At 45.2% G+C, this 26,664-nt stretch overlaps 1 protein-coding gene across 2 annotated transcripts in view; it reads right to left on the bottom strand.

Annotated features, from left to right (window-relative positions):
• Dsp (desmoplakin) overlaps nucleotides 1-26,664 on the bottom strand; it is a 47,366-nt gene that overhangs the window by 9,153 nt on the left and 11,549 nt on the right. For both annotated transcript variants that reach the window (XM_004847722.3, XM_004847724.3), the window contains exons 2-21: nucleotides 24,172-24,274; nucleotides 23,044-23,192; nucleotides 21,824-21,998; nucleotides 18,675-18,803; nucleotides 16,975-17,025; nucleotides 15,435-15,596; nucleotides 14,405-14,509; nucleotides 12,839-12,934; nucleotides 12,029-12,154; nucleotides 11,380-11,532; nucleotides 9,122-9,276; nucleotides 8,211-8,337; nucleotides 6,967-7,168; nucleotides 6,125-6,351; nucleotides 5,082-5,248; nucleotides 4,526-4,664; nucleotides 3,327-3,520; nucleotides 1,368-1,530; nucleotides 791-874; nucleotides 71-178 (exon numbers count right to left, since the gene is read on the bottom strand). In XM_004847722.3, coding sequence (XP_004847779.2) covers nucleotides 71-178; nucleotides 791-874; nucleotides 1,368-1,530; nucleotides 3,327-3,520; nucleotides 4,526-4,664; nucleotides 5,082-5,248; nucleotides 6,125-6,351; nucleotides 6,967-7,168; nucleotides 8,211-8,337; nucleotides 9,122-9,276; nucleotides 11,380-11,532; nucleotides 12,029-12,154; nucleotides 12,839-12,934; nucleotides 14,405-14,509; nucleotides 15,435-15,596; nucleotides 16,975-17,025; nucleotides 18,675-18,803; nucleotides 21,824-21,998; nucleotides 23,044-23,192; nucleotides 24,172-24,274 — 2,815 coding nt within the window. The remainder of the gene's footprint in view (nucleotides 1-70; nucleotides 179-790; nucleotides 875-1,367; nucleotides 1,531-3,326; nucleotides 3,521-4,525; nucleotides 4,665-5,081; nucleotides 5,249-6,124; nucleotides 6,352-6,966; nucleotides 7,169-8,210; nucleotides 8,338-9,121; nucleotides 9,277-11,379; nucleotides 11,533-12,028; nucleotides 12,155-12,838; nucleotides 12,935-14,404; nucleotides 14,510-15,434; nucleotides 15,597-16,974; nucleotides 17,026-18,674; nucleotides 18,804-21,823; nucleotides 21,999-23,043; nucleotides 23,193-24,171; nucleotides 24,275-26,664) is intronic.

Here is a 26,664-nt window from a genome sequence, read left to right as displayed (position 1 = left end):
TCAGGGAGGAAGCAGAGGAAAGAGGCAGAAGGAGGAGCAGAAAGTGAGACACATGTAATGACATACATACCTCTTGCAGTATCACCCCAGACGGGGACTGGACCATGGTTCTCTTGATGGGTATGTTCAGTAGAGTTTCCAACCCAGAGGTGTACGATGCCAGCTGGAGTTCGTAGTCCTGCAGAGTAGAGTTTAAGAAAAATGTTTTTTTTTTTCTCCTGTGCTGGGGATCAAACCCAGAACTGTGCACATAGTAGGCAAGCACCCTACCACTGAGCTACACTCTCAGCCCTTAGAAAACACTCTTAATGGACTGAAAATGAGTCACTGGTGGCTCAATTCCACAGCTTTAGATCATAAAATTATTTCTAATAACCAACCCCAAAGGCTGGAATGTGCCATAGTGTCTAAGCAACTAATATGTTATTAAACCAAGCATGTACATCTTTACAAGCTAATTGGAGAATTTTGCATCAAACACTAGACTATCCCATTCTGTGGACATTGCCAATGTACTTTGACACATGAATTTTTTGTTTTTGGTTTTTTTGGTACCAGGGATCGAACTCAGGACCTTGCGCTTGTAAGGCAGGCGCCGGAACCACTGAGCTAAATCCCCGGCTGCCAATGTACTTTGAATTCATTAATGGACAACAAACTTTTATGGTGTTCAGGAGAGAATATATAAAAGCCACAATCACCACTCTCAAGGAGTTGTTAATGCTGAAAGTAAGTCAAGTACAGTTAATATCTGCAATGAAACACATCATTCTTAGTGAACTCAACATACCTTAATTGAATTTGCACAGAGTTCGGCAATCTTCTGTACTTCTTCTGATTTGTCTCGTTTGCCAGATATTTCATTGTGCAAATTCTATACAAAGAATAAGATATTTATAAATCTTAAAGTATACAGATATTTTTAAATAAATGCTATTTCTCTCTTTTACCTTGGTTATTTTTTTCTTTCTTTCTTTTCTTCTCTTTCTGTACTGACCTCATATTTTCAGTTACAGGTTAAGAGAAGAGCATTTTTTTTTCCATGCAGGAAAGAGAAGAAAATTCTCAACTTATTATTATCTACAAGAGGTCATCCTAGTCAGCACCGTTTTCTGGCCCTGTCACCTCAGTTTATAAACATACTTTACTATAATGAAATGAACATTGTGACATTATTTCTATGTTCATATTGCATTTCTTTTTAAGTATCTTGGTCGCTTTTGCTAGGGGCAATCTTTAAGCATTCACAAAGGAGAATCATAAAATGAAGCATTCATTATTTCAAACAAAGGCCCTGCTGCTTTGAAGACCAGAGTTTACAACCAACTAATCACAAAACAGCAATGGAATGACAAGCTGGCTTATACCTTCTGCTCATTCAGAAACCGCATAACTGTGTTGGAGTCTCCAAACTTCATGGACTCTAAGGAATCCTGGCGACGCTTGGCATCATACAGCCACTTACAGAAATTCTGATAGTTATCACGATAATTCCTCAGCTGCTTAATTTGTTTCTCCAGGTCCCATAACCTAGGGAAAACAGATATAATAAAAGTATTGAAACACTATTATTGGTTCCCAAAACAGGTAACATACTGAGATGACCAGCAATTTTGCTTGGTGTTTACACGTGCCCACACAAACACACATGTATGTTCATAGCAGTTTCATCAGATCTAAAAATCAGAAATAATCCAAATAGCCATCAACTAATGAAAAGCTTATGGAAATGTGGCACAGTCAAGGGAATGAATACTACCTAGCCAAAGAAAGAAAAAGACATGAAGTGCTAAAACATGACACAGTCTGCATGAACCCTGGAAGCACTGTGCTACATGAAGTAAGCCAGTCGCAAAAGGTCACACAGTCTTATGGCTCCATTTATACGGAAGGCCCAGAGTAGGTAAATCCACAAAAAGACAGAAAGCAAATGCCCGCTGCCAAGGGCTGGGCAGTCGGGAGGTAACCAGTGGCTATCATTGGGGAGGATGAGATTTCACTTTGGGGTGATGAAAATGTTCAAAGCTCAGATTGTAGGGCTGGGCGTGGCTCCGTGGTAAGCCTCCAGGCAGAGCCCTGCATTCCACCCCCCCACCTCCAGTACCGCAAAAAAACCCCAAAACAACAAGAAAAAAAGCACTCAGGTTGTAGTGACGGTTGTACAACTCTGAATACATTGAAATCTACTGAACTGTATAAATGAGTGAACTGTATGATATGTTTATTATATCTTCATATTTTTAAAAAGCACTACTAGTAAAATGGACTAGAAGCGAGGCGATTCAGACCTTTTCATTTGCACTGAATAGTCATGTAACGTAGGGAAAACCTAAATAAACCCTCCAGCTTCGTTTGTTTTTAGTTGACTTGAAGGATCACTCATTTTGCAGGCCATGTGACACCTCTGACTGAAGACTTCAAACAGGTTAAACTGCTGCCTTTTCCCATCTCTTGCGTGTTCTCTGGGGAAAGAGTCCTTTGTGTCTACAGCGATTATAATTATCTTAGCTGCTCCTGGGGAAAGGATCTAAAAAAACACCAGTCATAAAGTTTACTAATCAGTAACTTTTATTTAGTGTCACAGAACTCAGGAAAGCTGACATCTCCAGATAACATCTAGGTGTGGACCAAGGATTTAAGAATCTTATTCTTTCATCAAAAGTGGAATAATGTTTAACCTGAAGGGAAATAATGTGTTTATCTAAGGAAGTACAGGACTGGCCTAGGAGATCTATTCCCAAGAAGGTTCCATCTGAAGGACAATCTGGTAGAAGAGAAAAGAAAGCACAGACCCTAGATGATGAGAGCCCACTCAGCACACAGCCTTCTGTCCACTCTCCCCTGCTCCCCGCTCCCCTCCCTATAAATGCCCTTTGCACCTGAGTTCCCTAAGATGGCACTTTGAGGACAAAAGGCCCATCCATCATCTTTGGTTTGCAAATAAATCTTTCTCCTTGCCCCAGTGATGTGGCTTCAGTTACACTAAGGCATTTCTTTTGCATAAGGTTTAATTTCCCCAAATTTCTGGAGAACACACACTCAAAGCAGCTTCTTCCAACAGTCATAACAAAAGCTTATAGGGCAGATTAAATGGCTTCTGCTGTTTCTCTAAGACCCTAGAAGGCTACTGGGACAAAGCCATCCCATCACAAAGCTGCTACAGGCAGTCCAAGAAAGGAGCACAATTAGCCTTAACTTCCACACAAAATGATTTTTTTCTATAGTGAACACTTCCACTGGTCAAAGTCATTGTTTTTTAACAGTGACTACTTCATTGACCCCTTGAACCGCCAAATGGGGAAAAAGTGGTGAAGGAGCTGACTCACCTATAATCTATCTGTTTATCTATTTTCTGCCAGCGGTCCGTCAGCTGGATGACTTTGTCATTGAACTTGCCCAGGTCCAGGTCATAAAGCGGATACTGCTGCGAGGTCTGACAGTGGATCTGCTGGGCTTTCTGCAGTTCTGCCTTCATGGTGGCCAGCAGTGACTTCTTCAAATTCAAGTCATTTTTTATTTTCTGCAAGAGTCAAAAAAAAAGAAAAAGAAAAAGTGAGCACAAATCATTCTCTTTTCCCACTACATGCAATACTGCATGTCACTAAATTTAAAAAATTGGGGGTTCAGGGATGTAGTTCAGTGGTAGAACACATACTTGTTATGCACGAGGCTCTGGGTCCAATCCTCAGATTGAGGAGGAAAAAATGTTTATAAAACTCTTCAGAGCACTCATATTGTTAGTGATAATCCAGAAAAGTATATTTACTGAATTACAATTTTTCAATATTTGTTCCAGTGATCTAATTCCCTGTGGTACCCAGTTCAAAAAGCATTCAAAGGGCCGGGGATTTAGCTCAGTGGCACTACACCTGCCTTGCAAGCATAGGTCCTGACTTTGATCCCTGGTACCAAAAAATAAATAAATAAATAGATAAATAGATAAATAAATAAATAAGGATTCAATGTGTTAGTAAGTTTGAGAAATAAATGCTGAATATCACATACCATTCCTGAATAATTCTAATGCCTATAAACATATTAAAGGTTCTAAGGTATCCCATTGTAAAGAAATCAGTTTAAGCATCTTCCAAACCAATCCTACCAAAAATTACTTTCTCATAGAGTTCTCAGTATCCCTAGCACATTGGGAAACAGTTTCAGGGATGACACGTGTCAACCACATGCGGCCTCAAAGGTCAGTGGTCGTAGAAACTCAGCAAACCTGGTGGGAAATTGGAGTGAAGTACACTGTGGGCTTCAGTTCACACTGATACATCAACACTGACTCACTAACTGTAACAAATGCACCATGCAAATGTAAGATGTTACTAACAGGAGAAACTAGGTGCAGGGTATATGGACTCTACCATCGTGTCAGTTTCTCTGTGTATCTCTATCTGAAAACAAATTGTCTTCAAAAAGTTATCAACAACAACAGCAAAAAAGCCCACTCTTGAAACTTCGTGAGGTTCTGTAACTGGGAGGTGAGTCCTACTGCACTTTCTGTCATATCCACTTGAGTTACCTTCAGTCCGCAGCGGTAAGCTTCCACTTTATCCAGGTCCAGGCAAACAGTCTCCTCCTCAGTGAGCCTGGCTTCGTAAACCTTCAGCATGTCTTCTGTTTGCAGGATGGCCTGGAGGAGCGCTCGCACCGTGAACAAGCTGGAAAGACCAAGAGAAGCAGACAAAATCGCTGGGAACACGATTACAAGGTGAACTTGTGGCTCTTGGTACCATTTATGAAAAAGAATGACGTCAAAGCAGATAAAATACATCTTGCTTATTTTATAAGCTGTGGGAACAGTAATTTTTTTGCTCAATCATGGGCCTAGAGTACACATTACTTGTAGTTCTAAGAAACATGAGAGTAGCTCTAAGATTTCAGAGCAGTAGAATTAATACCCTAGGCTTGAGGACGCTTTCACCAACCCAAGAATATAAAGACATCTAGTTAAAAAAAAAAAAAAAGATTTCACAAGGCAATGCTCTGATAAGCCAAACACATATGGCAAGTGAAATCTGGCCAGAATGAAGCTTGGGAAAAGCAAAATACCTTTGATTGGTATTAGCTGTGCTTACCTGTTTAAGTAGCCATCTGTAACACCATTGATATTTTCCAGTTTCTGAAATAGTCCAAATACCTCGTTCTGTAAATAGCAGTATTTTTCAGAACCTCTGAAGTTAGCCAGCACGTCTTTAAGCTGGTTGAGCACTTCAGCAAGTGCCTGTGAATCATTCTGTACACTCTGTCAAAAAAGAAGGAAAGCTCTTTTGATTATTTTTACTGTATGTACTTAAGGTACGCAATATGCTGCTTTGATATACATATGTGAAATGATTACTCCAGGTAAGCAAATTAATAATTCATCACCTCCCAGTTACTTTTGTGTTTGTCTGTGTATGTAAAAGCACCTAAAATGTACTCTTAGTGAATTTTCAAAATACCCAATATTATTACATATAGTCCCATTGCTACATATTAGATGTCAAAACTTATCAAAGAAAACTACAAGTTTGTACCTTCCTGACCTACATCTCCCACTTCCTTCCCAGTCCCATCCTTGGTAACCATTGTTCTATTTCTATTTCTGTGAGTTTTGACTCTTTCTTTAGATTCTACATATAACTGAGATTATGCATTACTTATCTTTCTGTGCCCGGCTTAATGTCCTCCAGGTTCATTCATACTGTTGCAATTTCCAGACATTTTTTTTAAAGGCTGAATGATATTCCTTTGTGTTCCACCGTGTGTATAAACCACAGTTTTGGTGAACTGTGTTCAGACAGTGATTTGTACTCTGCATTGGAGCTGCATGATTCTTATGATCACTGTTGCCCTTGAAGAGTCTTTATTGTAAGGTGTAAGGAAGGGATTATTATTTTGTCTATGTATACGCTTGTTTGTGGATAAGACAGAACTTTCAAACAAACTGCCAAAATTTGTAAAATACCCCTTGCCCAAGTATTTTTGGATGTGTTTCTGGTCTCTTTATCTATTCTACTGATTTAGCTGTTTCTTTTATGTACTTGCCTATAAACATGTGACGCAGGAGGTTATTACTCGTTTGCAGAGAACTATAAAAGATACACACGCGATCCAGCACAGTGCAGATGGGTACTACCTTGAGCTCGTTGATTTTCACTGTGATGTGGTGCGTAGACGGCTGGTCCGTCAGCAGGAGGTTCTTGAGGGTCATCCTGCCCTCGCAGTGCTCAATCTGCCTGCGAACCTTCTGGAGCTCCATCAACAGCCACGTCTCTTGCTTGTCATTTTCTCTGTTGGTCTCAATCATTTTATTAGGGTTGACGTCTTGGCAGGAACCAACATGAGTGATTTCCGTTTTGGTTACTGTAAAAATAAAGACCCAAAAATCAGAGAGTTTCTCACTGGTCAGATTCGAGGCCTCAGAAAGCATCCATACTGCATAAAAAGTACACCTGCTTCCTGATTTCTGATGTATATCTGGTGTGGCTTGGATAGGGCTTATCCCCAGAGATTCATGTGCTAGAAGGTCAGTCCACTATGTAGGTGGGGGACCTAGCAGGAGACGATTCGATTATGGGGCACTGCTCTCAGAGAGGATTAGTGCCCCTCACTTGGGAGGGGACTCAAGTCTCTAGACACTGGATTGATTCTCAACAGGGTGACTGCTCTGCAGCGAGCCTGGCCCTTTCTGCACACAGCCATCTCTTCCTGCTTGTCCGCCACGCTATGAGGTAGCCAAGGCTCCAGAGGCAATGCCGTTTGGCCTTAGCAGCCAACAGAATGTTTAGCTAAATTAACCTCTTTTCTTTACAAATTACCCGGTTGCAGGTATTTTTTTAATAGCAACATAAGAGACTAAAACAATAATTTTCAAAGAAATAGTCCTGTAACTCCTTTTACATACAAATGACTTTCTTTCTAGATTCACATAGGTGTTGGAGACAGAAACAGAGACAAAGATAAGACATCCGGGCTGACCTGTCTGGTGCTGCGGGTGGCCAGGCAGCTGAATGACCAGGGTCTGATAATGCTTCTGGGCGTCCGTGAACTGAGACTGCATTTTCCGCTTGTCATCGTCACCAAACATCTCGGACCCTTGACTGTTTCTGATGAACTCTTGGTAATGCAGCTCAAGGTCAGATATGGTCTTCATGTAATCTTCTTGTCGCATGGTTTTCAGCTGGAAGCCAGCAAGGCAAAGGAACTCAGGAGAAGCCATCGGCCATTTGTGATTCCCCCCAGCCAGTGCAACCAAGAAGTATTGGCTTAACAATGCCTCTCTCTAGATGGGGCTGGAGGCAGTGTGTGTCATAGGCCCCTTGAGACATAAAAGGTCTTTGAGAGCTGGGTGAGGTGCTGCATGCCTGTGATCCCAACACTCAGGAGGCTGGGGCAGGAGGATCCCACGTTCAGGCCCAGCCTGGGCAACTTAGCGAGACCCTATCTCAAAATTACAAAATAAAAAAAGGTTGGAGATGCAGTGCAGTGTAAAGGCCCTGGGTTCAATCCTCCAAAACATAAGTATTTGAGGTTTTAGTCATTGTTCCCAAGAGCTACAGCAGTGTTTTCTTTTCCTACAGAACTTTTTTCTTCAATCAAACTATTATTCAAATGCCCCAAATATAAAGCACAGCACGGCCAAACTGCTCTGACTACAAACTGAAGAGGGGGTCAGGGGACCCCAAAACTTTACCATCCTGAGTGCTTCTCCTCACTTAACCCAGTCACCCCTTATGCACTCCGGCAGCTAGGATTCTTCAGACCACAATTTAAAACCACTGTTTTTAGACAACAAATGCTTTCAGTGTTCGCCCACTCCCATCCTGCCTTTTCCTTCTGTGTCGTTTATGACCTATTTTCCCACGATGTCTAAGGAGCACAGGGTCTGGAATATTACAGGCCACACTGCCTGTTCCATAAGGACTTCTGGTCTACTAGATCACTTCAATTAGTGTTTCTGTTTGTCTCATAACCAGCCGCGTGCTAATTCTTCCTGTACTTTGGGTTTTTCTCCCCAGCACTAGGATTCAAACCCAGGCCTCGCACATGCTAGGCAAGCACTCTACCACTGGACCACACTCCCTGCCTCCGCCATCCTACAGTGGATAGATCAGAGTCTCTGTGAGAAGCCGAGAGTCTTCACTTGGGAGATGGAAAGGCAGCTTCTGCTTAGTGCAAGGCACGGCACTCCCCCAGGCAGCCCGCAAGGCCCGAGGACATACCTTGGCAATGGTCATGGCCCTGATCTTCTCGATGTCGATCATGCAGTAGTGCCAGGACACCAGACTCTTCAAGTTGATGTACAGCTGGTTCCACAGAGCCAGGATGGCTTCATAGTACTGCTCGATCCTGGGAGACACAGAGGAAAGTCAGCCTCATTCTTCAGCCCAGGTCAGAGACCCGGACATGTTTACACAGCTGCACAAAAAACTCCAACAGCCCCTTACAGAGGAACTGGTATGTGCGTCATTTTTAAAACTATCGATATTTCAATGGATTTAGACTAATCTAGTTCCCCAAAAAATTCATTTTCAATCCAACATTAGTATAGGTCATTCAGATCCTTTTTGGTGAAAATGTGCAGTATGATTTTTCTGTTGTGTGTTGTTTGCCAGCAAGTTTTCCATGGAAAAGGTCTAACATAGGAGGGCAGGCGCATGAGATGCTGATGACAACCGGAGCCTGCCATGAGGACCGGGCCCTACACACCACTATGTTCCCCTCGTGGCCGAAGATGTCTATACCGACAGGTTTAAGAAAATCTGCTGTGAATGACCTGTGAAATGAACATTCTGCCTACTGATGAGCAAATGTTGGCGTGCCAGGCATTTTCTATCTGTGGCTACAGGCAATAACTGATTTACTAAGAATAAAGAACTTCAAAACAACAGTTTCTAAGTGAGAGGCAAATATTATTCACTCCACCCCTCCTGCACTGTCATACTCCTTTTTAACACTCTCAAAGTAACCAGAGTTTCCTCACCAAGACAAAGTAAAGGTGACCTTCATGAGGCTGCTCTTCTGGAAGGTGATTATGGTAAGATGCTAACCTAGGCTTCCTGTTTGAGCACAAGCCCTCCTTCCCCACCGTGCACACTTCGTGCCCTGGCTGCCAGGAGCGCCAGCAACGTACTTGCAAGAGAGGTCCACAGCCAGAGGATTTGGAGGAGGAATGATCAGTCCCACAGAAGGAACCAGCATGTCCACGCCTCCTGGGCCCGTCACATACCACTTGCTGCGTTCATTGTTGTCTTTCAGGATGCATTCGTCCCCCTTGTGCACAATTTTCTGAAAGGCAAGCAGCCCTTATGTTATGGCTGTGTCTAGATGTCCCCCTAAAGCCTCATGCGGTCATAGGTGGGGCTTTTCAAAGGTGACTGCATCTAGAGTGTGTGATGCTGGAATTGATTCATGGTGCAGTGCTAGGCTCAAGAGCACTAGGATTAAGGGTGTGAGTGCTGCCCGCCCTAAGTAGCCTGGATAAGATACCAGCTAGAAAGAGCTGTGGTCGTTCCTTAATGCTTTGCTACATTCTGTCTGCCATGAAGTTTTCTCCACCCTGCCTTGTTGCCAGCCAATTATGGACTGAAACCCCTCAAACTGTGAGCTAAATAAACCTTTCTTCCTTTACCTTTGGGTATCAAGTATTTTGTCTCAGCAACAAGAAAAGTAACTAAGACACCTGCGTTTCAGCTTTATTCATAAGAGCGCATGTGTCTTTTTTCTATGCAAACATGCAGATTGTTGAGCTCTTATTCTTGCCACATCAATGAAGCTGATTATTCAGTGCACGGTTAAATTTCATGACAAGGGGCCTAAGTTATGATCTGGGTGTATTTCACCCTTCACCCAACAATACTGACATTTTAAATATGCGTAAGCCTAAAAAGTGCATATATAAAGCGAGCTCCATTGTAAGGCATGGGGGGAGTGACTTTTCAAAGACAGCCTGGGGAATCCACCCTTACCCGAGAAATCCCTTGGTATAGCAAAACCCCACCCCACTGTGTTTCTATTTTTGTGTGTTCACATTTTATATATTAGAATTTAATTATATGAGGGCGTGACCCATCCCACTTATTGGCTCATAAAATTTTTTAAAAATCTGGTATTAGTCTCCAGGAAAAAAATTTTCTAAATTAACTATCTAAATTGTTTCATTTATTAATTAACTCCAGTATCTATATAGCGTCTTAAAATGGTTACTTAGAGGCTGAGGATGTAGGTCAGAGGTGGGGCACTTGCCTACCATGCACAAGGCCCTGATCCCCAGCACCACAAAACAGAGAACATGACTACTTCAAATATGATGACTCTTTCAACTAGTAAAACACAAGAAGCTTGATTTCTATGTACTTCAATCTCCATTTCAACTTGTTTCTTACTTCAACAAAAATTCTACCTGGTAGACTAGACTCCAATGTTTTACAAGTTTATCTGACCAACAAATCACATTGTAGTTTCTTAAATCCTTCATAATTTTAAACTAAGAAAATAGAGCGATGGGAATCATATAAATAGCTGATAAAGTTTCTATTGAAATGTTTGCATTTACCCCACAGCCTGCAGAATTGATGAGTTCAATTACTGAACAAAATTTGCAATGACATTCGCTTTTTTAAAAAATATTTACTTATTCTAGTACCGGGGATTGAACTCAGAAGCACTCTACCACTGAGCTATACCTGCACCCCCTTTCATTTCTTATTTTGAGACAAGCTCTTACTAAGTTGCCCATGCTGGCCTCAAACTGATAGTCCTCCTGCCTCAGCCTTCCAAGTAGCTGAGATTACAGGCATCTACCACCACATCCAGCAATAACATTTCCCTTAAAGGCAGCATAATGGCATCATTTTTCATGTCCTTTGTCCAAAATTTTAAAATGAGAGTCGGCCTGGGAATTCAGCTCAGTGGTTCTGCCACCTGCCTCTCAAGCACAAGGTCCCAAGTTCAATCCCTGGTACAAAAAAAAAGAAGAATACTCATACTAAAATGAGAGTGATCATAGATAAGCAAGTTGTTTGTACCAGGAAAAAAAAAGAGGTACCAGGCTTTAGAAAGAATTTTTTTCAAGTTATCAAAATACCAATTGTTCTGGGCCCAGGGTGTAGCTCAATGATAGAGTTATGTGCGTGGCATGGCCAGAGACCCAGCATCCAATCACCTGCGCACACACACAAAAGAAGAAACTATTGTCCCAATCACTGACAGCTACCAGATGACTCTGAACAGAGCTGCTGTATTCCTTCAGCGGGTTGCTGCTTTATATATAAAAGAAGCGACTAAGGTGATTATTGAAACCCAGATTAAAAGTTTGCTGTCTTGACAGACAAAAACAGAATGTAAAGAAAAAGAAAGCTTTTGTGTCCTCCTGAAGAGCTGAGTACACACCTGGTCTTGTTTGTAGTCACAGAGCGCCCTGAGAATAATGGGTTTATTGCTCCGGTAGTCTGGGTTGCGAGGTTTCAGCTGTATAATCTTCTTGGACTTGTTTACCAAGTTCTGCACCTGGCGCTTATATTCAAGGATTTTCTCTCGTTCTTTCTGCAATTGCAAACAAAATCATCCCTTAACATTCCCCTAAGTTTTAGAGGAGACAGAAAAAGGACAGTGATGTAGCTACATTACAAGTTAAGTATTGTTATAGTTGCACTCGCTGTAACAAGCTGATTCCTCTGCAGGGAACAGGAGAAGCTTCCATAACAAGCTCTCCAGGAGTTACGTGGCCTTGGAGTAAGAGGGCAGGAAAAACCTGCTTGTGGAAGGCCATGTTGCTAAAACTTGAAGTATGCTTTCTCAAGGGGGTTGTCATCTTAAATAGTTTTGGTTTGTTTGTTTTCAGCAAATGACCCAGTATGGAGGCAAAAGTCATTCAACAAACAGTAGCTGAGCATGCAAAGGAATGCAATGTGAGAAGTCACTGAAAGGCTCAGCACACAAACGCTGGCTAGGGCTCTGGGGGCGCTCAGGACATCACCGAGGCAGGCAGTGGACTCATCTCCCCCGGCACGGCTGCAGGGAGCCTGGGCCTGAGATGTACCTCGAGCTCTTTGATCTGCTCCAGCAGGTGCTGCAAGGGCATGTTCTTGTCACAGGGGTACTTCTTCCGGATGGAGTCCTGCAGGCCCTTCAGGTAGGCTTCGGTCGACTGGGCCTCTTCAAAAAACTGTTAGGCATAAGAGTGATCCCACATCAACAAAAGTAACTTGGAAAGAATGTCACTGCTACACTTTGGATCTTGAGTTTCCCCTGTGGACCCATGTGTAAAGGCTTGGTCCCACGTGGCCCTATGGGAGCCATGGGGCCTTCAGGAGGAGGGGCTTAGTGGGAGGTGCTTGGGTCATTAGAGGCATGGCCTCAAAGGGTTGTAGGACCCTGTCCCTCCCTCCTCCCTTTGCTTCCGGCTAGTGAAGTACGTAGCTTTTGCTCAGCTATGAACTCCTATGATGTGTAGCCTCCCCACAAGCCCAGAGTAATGGGGCCAATCCATCATGCACTGGACCCTCCAAACTGTGAGCCAAAATGAACTTTTTCTCTCTAGAAGTCAGTTATCTCAGGTGTTTTGTTATAGTGTTGGAAAGCTAACAATCATTTAGCAGTTCTGTCTCAAGGACTATTGTCCCTAAGCCTCTCTTGGGTAAGTGGCTGAAGCAAACGATTACAGCAGAAAATATTTATATATGTGACTGCAAAAGACTGAGTGGTTGGTGCCCAGGTTATAAATATTTCTCTACACTGAAAACCAGTAAGATTTATGCAACAGTTTCAAGATTGTTTTTTGCACCCTTTAAAACACACTCCAAAGATAAGGTAGTAAGAACTAAAAGACAATGAAATTAGGAATAAAAACCTGAAAGTAGGCAGCATTTTCTTTGAGGTGAACATCAATGCATTTGGTGATCTGTAGAATCCAACTCCACTGTGTCTGGAGAGTGTCCATGTATGCCTGGAACAAGAAAACGGCAGCTGTCTGACCCCAATTCAGTCACTCAGAAGCTAGCGGAATGTGTCCCTGGATGGACGGGTGAGCCTGATAAAAGCTATGAAACACCTTCTAATCTAATTCCCAGTCAAGTAGACCTGTCTAATAATGAAATACAGAATCTCCCACCAAAGTAGTCTTGATGGGGAGAAACTGAATTTTAAATCAGTTTGCACAAATAGTTACCATTAGGAGTACTGTATTAGTCCCAATATAGCTTACCCAAATGGTGCAGCCACTGACCAGTCAGAACAAATACCGGAGACAGAGAGGGAGTGGGGTCCCTCTGCCACACCAAGCCCTTTTCCCAGACAGGTTCCAGATCTTGGGAGGCTTAAGATGGTGGCTCTTACCTACTCCCATGGAAGTTTCAATTTAACAACCAACATGGCCATACCAGTGCTAACAGCTAATGCCTGCCTTAAGCGCAGCCTAAAGAAAAACAGAAGTCAGCAAACTACAGCCCACAGGCCATATATGGCCCACTGCTTGTATTTATAAATAAAGTTTTATTGGAACACATCCATGTACATTCATTTACATATTGCCTACAGTTACTTTTGTGATACAGGGCAGAATTAAGGAACTGAGAGAGACTATATTATTCCAGATAGGTAAATTAATTAGATATCTTGTAGGGAGTTAGACAGGGCCAGCCCACAAGGAGCCAACATGGAGGACAGTGAAGACACATTCACTGAAGGCCAAAATTGTAAAAGAAGAGAAACTACCACACCCATGTAGGATGAATAGCAGTAACTGATATTCTAAACAGGTATCAATCACCTGGGTAGGGGCCAAGGGCTCCCAGCCTCTCCAGGAAATATCCCTGACCCCCCCTTACTGAAAATCCTTGTACCCTTGCTACTTGACTTGCTCCCCCATTTGACTGCCATTTAATAACTATTACCTGGGTGACTGTACTTGTAATCTCATTGGTTGGTTGTGGTTTTGTCCCGCCTCATGCCCACCTTGTACATTTCCATTGGGTCTTACAGCTCTGTCCCACTTTGTACCCGCCTCACCACAGGGCTTTGCTGTATAAAACATCTCTGAAAGATGGGGTGGGCGGGCAACCCACTTTCCGGTCCCCCTTCTGTCTCTCTTAGGCAGAAGCTGTCTTTCTCCCAATAAATTTTTCCTACTCTTAATCTCCGTTTTTCCTAGAATTCACTCTTTGATTTTAGAGAACATGAACTCGCGTTTCGAATATCTAGTAGGTTTGGGAGTTATATCTCTTCCCCCTATATATCAATATGACCCCCAAATCTAAAATATTTATTATCTGGTTTGTCCAGGAAATGTCTGCAAACCCCTGGCCTACAGTATTAATCCCAAAATAGAAAATAAAATTGGCACAGCCTTATGATGAAGATGGATCATCTACCTACAAAGTCTTCCTTTATAAAAAGCCTTTTCCATCAGGAAGCCTACCTCGATTTTGTCTGAAGCTGGATGCTGACTGAGGACAAGCTGGTCACTCTCCTGTTTAAGCTTATTCAGCTCTTTTTCCTTGACTTCCAGTTGGCTCATGCGTATCTGTAAAAGAAAAATCCAGGTCACCATCAGGCTTCCAGCATGCCCAAGCACTTAGAGAAGGCTAAGTTCAAAACTACATTTTGGAAATAGAAAAATGTCAAAGAATATTGTTATATTTTCCCCACGAAACATGGCTTTCTTTTTAAGGCTGGGAAAGGTACTTGGGATCAGAAAGCATGTGGCTGAGGGCAGACAGGTGACACAGCTGGTCCAGTAGTGACAAAGCTGCCATGAATACCAGCGAGCAGCCTTCGTCTGAAATGCTCGGGTACAGATGTATTTTGGCTTTTGGATAATTTCAGATTTTGGAACACTGGCTTATACACGATGAGATCCAAATTTAAACACAAGATTCATTTATGTTTCTTGTACATTTCACACACACGGTCTGAAGGCGGCTTTATGTAATGTTTTTGGTGCACCTGTGTTTTGACAGCGACCTGTCTTGAGGTCAGGTATGGAATGGCATCATTTCAGCAGGCAGATTTTGGAGCACTTCACATTTTCGAATCAGGGATGCTCAACCTGTACTGATTCTTCCTGCCTGGTTTTAATCTGCCATTCAGTGCTGCTACACTCTAGGTCATCTGAATCAACTAATTCTCACCTAATGAACCTGTTTTCTGGAATGGTAATGCATTGGGGAGGGCAGTTTTTTAGCTGGGTACAGAAGCTTATGCTTATACTTCCAGATACTCAGGAGGCTGAGGCAGGACTGCTACAGTCCAAGAGTTCAAGGCCAGCCAGGGCAGCAGAGCGAGACCCTGTAAAAAACCAATGTACTGCACCTCTTGCATCATCGAGCAGCATTCAGAACAGAATAGTGTTTCAAGGCTGAAGTCCAAGTGGCTGATGACATTACTGAAAGGCCCCCAGCCCCTCCTCAGAGTCCTCCAAGGTGCCCACAACCTCGGGGGCAGCTTACAGAGAAGGCCTCCTGCTTCTGCGCGATGTTGGTGTTCTTGTCACTCCAGTCATACAGCAGCTCCTCCTCCTCGCAGTCATTGATCCACATGATCTCCCGAGAAGTGGCCTGGATGATGTTCTGCAGCTGCCGCAGGTGGTCCATCCGCTCGAAGGACGTTTTCTGCAGGGCCAGGTGGACAGCAGCATTAGAGTAAAACAGGCAGGTAAAAGGTGCTCTGCAGACCCACAAGTAAACCTCTGTCTGCCTTTTCCCAGGCTGGGGTGGACCTCAGTGCTAGAGCTCCTGCCTCGTGTGTGTGAGGACCTGGTGTGATCCCCACCACTGGAAAAGCAAAAAACTCACGCCGTTCCTTTTACCAAAACAATTCTAAGAGCAGGTAATGCCTATTCACCTGCTGCATTCCCTGACTACGAGGTATGGGAAAAGAACCCATGCAAATCTGTGATGAATGACAGCAATTTTAGATTCAAGCACCCTAACCCTGAAGGATCCTTCTATTGGGTTAAGGTTGATGGAATGACTGACTGGTTGATGGACCGATTGACTGACTGATTGTGGTGCCAGGGATGGAACCCAGGACCTCACCCATGGAAAGCAAGCTCTCTACCCCTGAGTGCACCCCCAGTCCCTGAAAGGCCTTGATGTACCTAACGATGTTTGGGTTTAATGGGGCGTTTAGAAATCTAAATCGAGCTCGGCCTACCCTCTCCGGACCCACCCCACTCATGGCGCGTCTGTTACACCCCAAGGCCCAACAGGAAAATTGTGTGTCACCAATAGCCACATTATGTCATCACTGCCAACAAGGAAATACAGTTAGCCCGTTTAACAACCTACCCATTTAACAGCCATTCGGACTTATGACTCATCTGACTCATCTTTTTTTTTTTTTTATCTTGTCTATTGACCCTCAATGGGTTTGGTTTTTTTTTTTTTTGGTTCAGTACCCCTTGTTTATACAGTACTGTAATTTTTGCTGATTGTATTGTATATTCAGTACTATAGTTTTATGTTCTGTTATACATTATAGTACTGCATAAAAGACTTTCGCAAATAAAAGCAAAATTAAGTTGGAGTTTCCTTTGACCATGTCTTTGCTCCGAATGTTGTAATGTACATACTATTTACAATTCTCCATTTAGTGACCAGTTCATTTAATGACCACTGTAACTGGGTAGTTAAATGAAGAACGTCTGTAGCGCTTCAAAAGGCAGCCAACTTAGAAATGGCAAAGCTTTATTGTTTTAACTGCAAGTATTTAACAACTGTCATTTATTTAACACTTAATCTGAAAATTGAACAGTGCTAGGCACTGTTTTCAGAAAAAGAAAAACAAAAAACTTTTAAAGCTTCAAAAGGAAACTCAGGAGTAGCAACAAAATCAGCATCTATGAGCACATAAGTAAGCCCACCTCCAGGGTCTTAGGTGCAACAGCAACGCAGAGCAGGGCTGTCCAGCCCAGGAAGCACTTGGCATGCACAGAACCAAATTTAGTGGAACAGTGACTCCAAGCACTTCAGAAATAAATCCACTTACCAGCAGGTTTTCATATTCCTCCTCCAGCTGGTAGATTGCAGATTTCTCGCGCTAGAAGAAGACAAAAACAGGTGACTGATTTAATGACCCTCGGATCCGTAGAAAGAGCGGCCCTTCTTCACCTCCCTGCTGTCAAATACTGGCCTCAGGCCCCTCAGCAGAAAGAGGTATCTGCTCTGTGAAGTCTTTTACCCACAGGGAGCTTATCCCGGGTGCTTTGAAGGCAACCTGTGGCTGGCCTGGTAGTGCCTTCCATACAGAGTAAAAGCCTGACTGTTCACTTAAAGGCTCCCTGGTTCACATCTGTAATCCTAGCACTCTGGGAGGCTGAGGCAGGAGGATCACAAATTCAAATTCAGAATTCATAACTTAGCAAGATCCCACCTCAAAATAAAAAATAGAGCTGGGGAGTAACTCAGTGCAAATGCCCTGGGTTTACTCTGCAGTACTGAAGGGGGACAATTTTTTTAAAAGCCTCTCTGGTCACAAATTTTTTTCAAAACTTTGAAAACATGACATGAGAGTCCCAGGATCTCAGAGAAATGAGGGAGAACGGTCCATCACGTAGAGTACTCAAGTAACAAAAGTAAGGCCAAAGGTTGTTGAAGAAGTGAGGATGAGCAGCTTTGATCTAACTGAAAAAGTGATTTCAAAGAGACCTGAGAGGTGACTGTCAGGCCTGGCCTAAACAAACCGGGCAAAGCAAACAGGCTGCTTTCCGCAAACAGCAGCAGCTCCTCAGTAAATAGGGCAGATGGACTCCAAAGGAAGTACACAACCCCCGGCGCCGAGAAGGCCCGTGATTGTCCACACACCTGAGCAGACCGTCCTGGGCATCCGAGTCATAAACGTTGCACCCCAGATTCCTTGGCCCCTTCAATACCACAGAAGCCTAATTCCTTTCCCTGTGAGCTGCCGATAGCTCTCTGCTGGTGTTAGCCCAGCCACTGTGGGATGAAATCTCTCCCAGCCAGCTGCTGCTATTTCCCAGGGTCAGAGGTGATAAAGGGCTTTTCCCAGCCAGCTGCCAGAATCTCCTGATTTTAGTCTCCGTTCTCTGGAATTAACTTTCGTTTCAAAGGCCTATTTTTGATGAGTGGATTCTTTATAACAGTAACCACGCACGGAAGATCAGATTGGTATCTACACTGTCCTTCTCCACCCAGCTTCAAGTCTGACTTTTCTCAGCACAGGACAGGTGTCAAGGTCAAATATGATTTCCTTCAATAGAAATACTTTTTTTTTTGCAGTGCTGAGTTTCAAACCTAGGGGCTCATGCATAGCAGGCAAGTGCTCTACCACTGAACTATACTGCCAGCCCAGACACACATTTTCATTACTGTGTAGGAAAGTATGCACCAACCACACAGACTATAGGAGTGTCACAGTTTCTCGCTAGAAGTGAGGTCCTGCTTTCTGCAGAAACAGCGATTTACAGCCCTCTTCGGTGCTTATTCCCAAGCTGCCAACCAGGAAGTGTGCACACACCTCTGACCTTTGGTTCAACTCCTCCCTGAGGGTTAACAGCCTCATTAGTAGGTCCGTCTGACTCCACTTCCCCCTTCCTGGGATTTTCAGAAATTTCCAGGCTCTTAGGAAAGAAGAACAGCCTCATCTTTCAGACCAAACTGCCTGGCATGGAGTAATCACAAACCCTCCCCTGTGCTCTCTGAAGACTGAACGGAAACCCGGCAAAGTACCAGGTCAGCTTTGATCTTGTCCAGCTGCCAGCGGTAGTCCCCGATGGCATTGTGCAGGCTCCTGTGGCTGTTGATGTGCTGCTCCACCGAGGCCAGGTCCACACCCCAGGCCACCATGTCCATCTCGGCCTGCAGAGGGGAAGGGAAAGGGAGGCCCCTGTGACTGTCCCTCGTCTGCGACTGACTGGTGCTTCACAGCATCGGGGGCAAAGTGCCAGGGGAACAGGCCCGGCTCTGCTTCAGATAAGACTACAGATGTAGAGCTACTCAAGAGGCTGAGGCAGGAGGGTCGCTTGAGACTAGGAGTTCAAGGGCAACCTGGGCAACATAATGAGACTGTTTCAGAAAAAAAGAAAAACATTTTATGCATTGCAAGCATATACTAATAAAAAAGATAAAAATAAGATAAAAAAAGAAAAACAAAAGTTGCTATTAAACTCAAGGTCTTAGCTTTAATTAATGTTGGAATTTTTTTTATTTACTTACTTTTTAGTATGTGTTTGCCATACACAATGATCCCGTTCATCATGGGAAATTTGTACCTGTGCATAATATATTTTAATTCTTTTTTTCTCCATTCCTCTCTCCTCCCTTCAACCCTTCTTCCCCTTCCCCCATTTACAAAAGCTGTTTCCATTTTTCCCTTTAATTCTCTTTTCTTATCCCTTTTCCCTTCTTACCCTTACCCTTCCTCTCCCCCATCTTGTTCACCTTCCCATTTGTTTTGTTTTTTTAGTACCAGGGATCAAACTCAGGTCCTAGCGCTTGCGCAGCAGGCAGTGAAACCACTGAGCTAAATCCCCGGCCCTCTACCCTCTATTTTGCTCCTTATTTACACTTTGGGTTTGTCATACAAGGGAAACAATGCAATATTTAAACTTGGGTGTCTAATTTACTTCACTTAAGATCACGTCACGAGCCGGGTGTGATGATGGTGCACACCTGTAATCCCTGTGCTCAGGAGGCTGAGGCAGGAGGACCACCACCAGTTTGAGGCCAGACTGGGCTACAGAGTGAGTTCAAGCCCAGCCTGAACTACATAGTGAGACCCTGTCTCAAAAAAACAAAAAGAAAAGAAAGAAAGAAACATGAGCCAGGTGTAGTGGTGCATGCCAAAAAGGGCTGTGGACACAGTGCAGTGTGAAGGCCAGGAATCCAATCCCTAGTACCACCAAAAACAAAGCACAGGACACTGCACTGTTCCACAGGCTTTATCCCGGGGCAGGGTCATCAGCTCAGCCTTCTCTCAGGAGCACATGCAAATACCCACATCACCTGCCCCACCTGTCGGACAAGCCAGGGACAAATATTCCGGTCTGGAAGGATGGCGGCGAGAACAGCCTGCACATTGTTAACAGCCACGAGCACGGCGAGGCCTCAGGAAGGGGAACCACTGCAGAGTCAGATAACCCGGGGTTCGGGGACTCTGCCCTTGGCTCCTGGCGCCGTCCTGGCTTTCAGACAGAAGCAGCAGGTGCGTGCGCTGGGACATCGGCGAGATGCCCCGCCAGGTGTGTGGTATCGGTCTCGCCCATCAGCAGAAACACAAATCAGGGAGTGAAGACAAAACCCTGGCACGGGGGCTGCATGCTGCTCCTGACTGCGCTGCTTATCAGCAGGGCCAGGCTGGGTCTCCCGGGAGGAGGGAGAAGCCAGGCCACACTGCGCATGAGGAACTGCAGGGCAAACTGCAGCAAGGGATCAAAGCGCTTAGTCTGCTGGAAGTCACGAGGGCCGACTGCCCAATCTCAGAAGCACTGTCCATCAAGGGGTCTCTGTTAGAAAAGGACGTGCAACGGACCTGTCCATGTGATGATGCCTTTTTCTGAATTTAAAAATGTTGAGTCTTTGCTAGAGTTTTCTTACCAAGCCACACCCAACACGAATACAGAAAATGACAAAGTACCAGCTGTTGGTCTTATTCAGCTGTGATACTGATTTAGAAGATACTAGGGGCTGTGATATTTCATAATTCTTTGCATTCAAAGGTTGCTTTCCCTTTCTGTAAGGATCCTGAGCTGGGCATGGTAGTGCACGCCTGCAACCCCAGCACTCAGGAGGCTGAGGCAGGAGGATCACCTAGACCTTGAGGCCAGCCTGAACTACATGGTGAGACCCTGTCTCAAAACAAAAAAGGAGCTGAGGTGGTGCCACATGCCTGAAATTCCAGCACTCAAGAGGCTGAGGCAGGAAGATCGCCTCGGCTACATAGAGAGTTCAAGGCCAGCCTGAACTACATAGCAAGACACTGTCTCAAAAAACATATTTACATACATAAATAAATAAATATAAATAAGTGGGAGAAAAAGTTAACTGAATGAATCAATCAATGTCTAGTGGCAAAAGCCTTCACTACTTAGGAAAGAACATACTCAAAAATTTCAAAAAGCTGGACATGGGAGCACGTGCCTGTGGACCCAGCTAATCAGGAGGCTGAGAGGGAGGATCGCTTGAGTCCATGATGTCAAGACCAGTCTGGGCAACAAAGTGAAACCTGATGTCAAAAATCAAAGTGGCCAAGAAATTTTAGAACCATGGCTAAGTTGGTTCAACAACAACTCATCAAGCTTGCTTCCAACCACAACCACACTGCATACCGATCCCTCTGCAAGGTGTCATTCTAACACATCCACCTTCTTCTCCAGAGAAGGATGGTGCACCAGTAGTCGGTTTTCATTATAAAATTCCCATCTCCGTGATTATGGCATAGTCCTTCTGCCACCTGTTCATTATGGGGCATAATTACCACCTAACACAACAAAACAATAATTAGCATTGAAAAATACTCCGTGGAACTCCAGTTCATACTTCTGCTGCCATTATTCCATTCCACTCCCACACGGGAGACGGGATGCTTGCCAGAGAGACAGCTGACACCTCACAGACGCCAGGTCCCAGAAGATCTGGTCTGCTCCTAGCTCTCCGGTGAGAACATTTTAAACGGAAGTACGGATCATGTATGAGGTCAGTTCTCGCCAGAGTGGAACAAAGATGTTATTATTCAGCACCTAACAGCCAGTGATTGCTGCCCCGGGACCAGAGCTCTGTGACCAGGACAGGGGGGCTGTGACCCCACCGCCCTCTGTGTCCCCCAGATTCAAGGGTTTGGGGTGCAAGGACCCACACTTGCCCATCTGGTCTCTGCTTACCCGCTGCTGCCTCATCCACCCCAAACACTCGCTGGTGAGGCGCTTGGTGAACTCATCCCAGCCGGAGCCGCTCTGACAGGTGTACCCTCCGCCGCCCTTGGAGCTGGCCCTGCGCACCCGTGGCACACTGATGGCTTTGTAAAGGGCCCTCATCTGCTCCTGTAGCTGAAGCAGCCTGCAAGAAAAGGCAAACAATGATGAGCACAGGACAAGGGCCCAGGACAGTGGTGGCGAACCGGTGGCATGCACACTGCAGCTGGCTGTTGGCCTTCACTGATCGCTCTAAAAGGGTCACCATCCTTGGGCTAGGAGACACACTCAGAGCAGGGTTCCCGTTTCCTGGGCTTCCTGTGAGTCCATGCAGAGGCCACAAAGTCTATCTGAAGATTACTTTTTTCCTTATGCCATAGCTTGAACCTTAACAAATCATTAAGCCCTAGGAAGATGCTGAGAGCCTGAGCCATCATGGAAGTCACTGCCACCACCCAAGCTGGTCGTACCTGCGCTGCCTCAGAAGTCTTGTCTTGGGGATTTGCCTCGCAACCCAGGCCTGGGCAACATGACAGCAAACTAAGTCTGCACATCTCTGCTTCAGAGTCCCCACTGCCAACCCAAGAGAAAGTGAACTCTGCCAGCAGCCTCTGCTGCCGTGTAAGTGGAGGTACAGTAACTCCCCCAAGGAACTCAGCTCTCCAAAATAAGAAGCAGAAGCACTCTGGGAGGCTGAGGCAGGAGGATCGCAAGATCAAGTCCACCCCGAGCAACTCTGCAAGACTTTTTCTCAAAATTAAAAAAATAAAGGGGCCGGGGATTTACCTCAGTGGTTCCACTGCCTGCCTTGAAAGCACAAGGTCCCAAGTTCCATCCCGGTACCAAAAAAAATTTTTTAATTAAAAAAATAAAAATAAAAGCAGGGCTTGGGATGCAGCTCAATGCAAAGGCCCTAGTTTCAATTTCCAGTACCACAAAGAAAATTTTTTAAAATAAAAATAAAAAGCAGAATCCTCTCAGGCAGGTCTATTTCATTCTTCTCAAGGCAGCTTTGTGATTCCACAAAAGATGAAGGTTAAGTTGGTATCATTTTTTTACTGCAGATACAGAAAGCTGCAGAATACCAAATAAGGGAGGTTTTCCCCAGGCCCCTGCTGCTTCCTCAGGGGGGAGACTGGAGCCGCAGGACTGGGCGGGCGTGGGTGTACAGCTCCACGGCAGGGCAGTACCTTTTCTGGTAAACGTCACAGGGCTGGCCCATGTGCCGCATCTCCCGGATCAAGCTGTCCGTGACTTCCATCTGGTCGTTGGCCTGAGCGAAGCACTCATCCAGCTCCCGACTCCGAGCCAGCTGGATTCCATCTCCATATTTCAGTTCCTAAAAGAAAGGACTCACATGAGGGAAAACATGTCAGACTGGAAAGAAAAGCTTCCCATGCGGAAATCGAAGCAAAGCCATCCCCTGGAAGCATCACAGAGGGCAGGGGACCCCTCCTCATCACACTGCAGAAGATTCCTCACTGAAAATGATCCTATGAACTTGAGATCTGGAGGTAAACAAGGGAGGTCATGAACCAAATTCTGGGGCAGTCTTTTAAATGTTCATTTAAACTGTAAAAGCAAATTCCCAGAATGCTCATCTTCCCCTTGCTTCAATATGATCACTGTGTCCACCTTTCGTATTTACACAGGGATTTCACTGTGCTAAGAACACTGTTCCAGGGCCGGGATTCAGCTCAGTAGTTCTGCCACCTGTCTTGCAAGCACCAGGCCCAGAGTTCGATCCCTGGTACCAGAGGAAAAAAAAAAAAGAACCCTGTTCCATTGTAGCACATAGGGCCTTTTCCAAAACTACGACCTGGCGAGTTCAAGCCCAGCCTGGGCTACTTGGCCTGACTCTGTCTCCAAAAAAAAGGTTGAGAATGTAGCTCAGTGTAAAAGGCCCTGGGTCCCATCCCAAGTAAAAGGGAAAAAACCTTCCTGTTGAAATTTCATCCCAATCGTGAACTATTAAGAAGTGGGACAGGTGGAAAGTGACGAATGGATTTCTGGCTCATGGATCACCTCCCCACAGTCCACTACAGAAACCAGCTGGCCCAGGCCTCACCCCTGGCTCCCTGTCTCTCGCCATGCAGCTCTCTGCACCCCTGGGGACTCTGCCAGCAAAAGGCCATCACCAAATGTGACCCCTCGACCTTGGCCCCGGGTTGTGAGCTAAATACACCTCCTTTCTTTGTTTCTTTTTTGGTACCAGGTATGTGTGACAGAGGTCGGGACAGGGAAGCACACGGAACCAGGAGCCCAAGGCTCCAGGAAGTGGACAGGACCCAGAAGGAAGTGGGAAGTGGGGCACTCACCGGCTGCACAATGAGCTCAGCCCGCATCAGGCAGTCGGCACAGTTCTGCAGCAGCTCCTGGATGGTGTTCTGGTTCTGCATCCGGGACATTGTGCCCGTCTGACTGCGGGGCAAACAGAAGTCACATCAGTACAATAGCACTGGTCAGTTTGGAAATCGCTTGCAACTTTCGTTGCAAAAACAGGATAAAAATACTCCTGGGAACTGCTCACCCGACTCGACAGTGGTTCCCATCTTGCTGTATTCTGTCTCCCCCTCTCCCGAGGTGTGTGCATACTTATGTATTTGGGTATATATTATTTTTCTGCCTCATTTGAGAATAATCATGCTCCATAACTCTCAAAGATTTCAGCATATGTTTCCTAAGACTAAACCATTCTCTTATGAAACCACTGTACCATTTTCAAAATCAGGGACTTTAAAATGGGTATAATACTATTTGGTAATCCACAGGACTTTTTCAAATTTCACTAGGCAGCCTAAGAATGTCCTACATAGCATTTCCCCTTGGGTCCAGGATCCAATCCAGAAATATTCCTTTGATTGTACAAGCACTTTTCTGATGATGTCACAGAGCTATTTCAAGTCTGTTTATCACTCGAAGCGGTGTAAAAAGCTGTGTCCCCAACGCCACAGGTCCCTGTGGGGAGGCCTCCCAGTGACAGAAGAAAAGCAGCAAGATCTCACCGCCAAGTGCAGCCGAAGAAATAAGTAGGAGATGAGAGAAAAGCTAATTCTACAAAAGCATTTTCTGCAATCACAGTAAAAGATGACAATGGTAAAGAAATCATGGGTGAGGAAAGGTGGAAAATGTTAAGCAATGCAAAAACAAGCCCATCTCCTTGAAAGATGCTCCTAGGATAGGTATTTTTCTCATCGATGAGGCTTATCTGATGCACATTTCCAATGAATCACTTTCCCGAAGACTCGTCATACGAGAGCATTGTGGATGGTCCATATTTTAAAAAAAGAGATCAGAGGGGTTTCATTTGCTCAGTGACGTAAGTAAATCCAAGAAAAAGCAAAAGATAAGAACACGGTCCTGCTTTTTAATTGCTAAGACAAACTATGCACATCACTGCCTACTACAGTTTATGATAAGAGAGATTTAAAACATATCAAACTACTGTTTATCGCCTGTGAAAGGGGTTCATTAATGCATCCCAGGACGCTGGAGATCCTACAGGGCTTCAGGGACCCCAGGATTCCCCCAGCCAGTCCTGCAGCTGTGTTCAATGCCTCTCCGGCACACTGGACTGTTGTGTGCCTGTGTGTGTGTGTGTGTGTCTATGGATGTGTCCTTGTGTGTGTATGTCCCTTTTGGGACACACATCTGTGTACACATCTGTGTTTTGTTTGGTTGGTTTTTGCTTTTTTAAAACAAGGTCTCACTAGGTAGCCCAGGCTGGTCTCGAACTTGTGGTAATCCTCCTGCCTCAGCCTCCATAGTGCTGGGATTACAGGTGTGTGCCATCACACCCAACATCCCTATGTGCTTTAGATAAAGAATTTCACTGTCAATTTTTTTTAAACATGCTTTGGGCACAGGGGGGTAGCTCAGCGGTGGAGTATTTGCACTACACTGCAAAAAAAAAAAAAAAAACAGAGAGAACAGGAAAGGTTGAGAAAACAAAGGTGTATTGTGCTCGGACGGTGTCAGCTCCCGAGAATGTGGGAACCTGTTAGCCTCCCACAGCGCCTGACTGCATCACGCACTACAGGAAAGCACTTTCTTGCTTTCTCCGCCAGCCACCTATTCCGGTCCCTCCCTGCAGCCAGGCTCTGACAAGCCAGCACTGGTGGACGTGGGTGCGGAGCGGCCCTCGCTGGGAACCGCCCCGGGCCCCGCCGGCTCCTCCTCCGGGCAGGCCCGGGCACTGCACGGGAGAACGGGCGACACCAGCCGGGGCTCCTCCCCACACCCGCGCAGGCCTGGCAGGGCGCGCGGCTGCCCGGCTCACACGTGGCGCCCTAACTTGTGCGAAATTCCAGCGGCCTGAGAACACTCCGGAGTGCACCAGTGAGAACCAGGGGAGAGCCTCGGAGACAAAAACACTCGCAAGCCCCACCGAAACCCCAAGGAAGGAATCGGTGCGCCTGCCTGTCACTGTCCTCTTTATGGAAGAAGACGGAGGGACTCCTGAAATGTCTGGAAATTCTGCTCAGCATTCGGGGGCACCCCCACCCCGGAACTCCAGTCCCTTGGGCGCAGCAAAGAAACGGATTTAGTAAGACAGTCTCCTAAACTGAGCTGTAAGAGGGAGGCGGGTAGGAGAGGCTGGGTGGGAAGTCCGCAGGGACTTCGTTCTACCCAGGCGACTTTTCTGGGGATCTAACACCGTTCCAAGTAAAAATCCACTTCATAGGGGGCGGGAGGGCCGGGAGTGTGGCTCAGGATGTCTGAGGCCACGGGTTCAAAATTAGAAACAACAAAAAGAGATGGAGAGGTTGAACTCAATTGTGAATAAATACACTCAAAGTTGGGAGGGCCTG

Source organism: Heterocephalus glaber, unplaced genomic scaffold (assembly GCF_053883595.1).
Source record: "Heterocephalus glaber isolate CG9 unplaced genomic scaffold, H.glaber_assembly_v1.0 deba00001472, whole genome shotgun sequence".
Lineage (NCBI taxonomy): Eukaryota > Metazoa > Chordata > Mammalia > Rodentia > Bathyergidae > Heterocephalus > Heterocephalus glaber.
The sequence above is the reverse complement of the archived record's forward strand: the minus strand, read 5'-3'. Positions and strand labels throughout refer to the sequence as shown.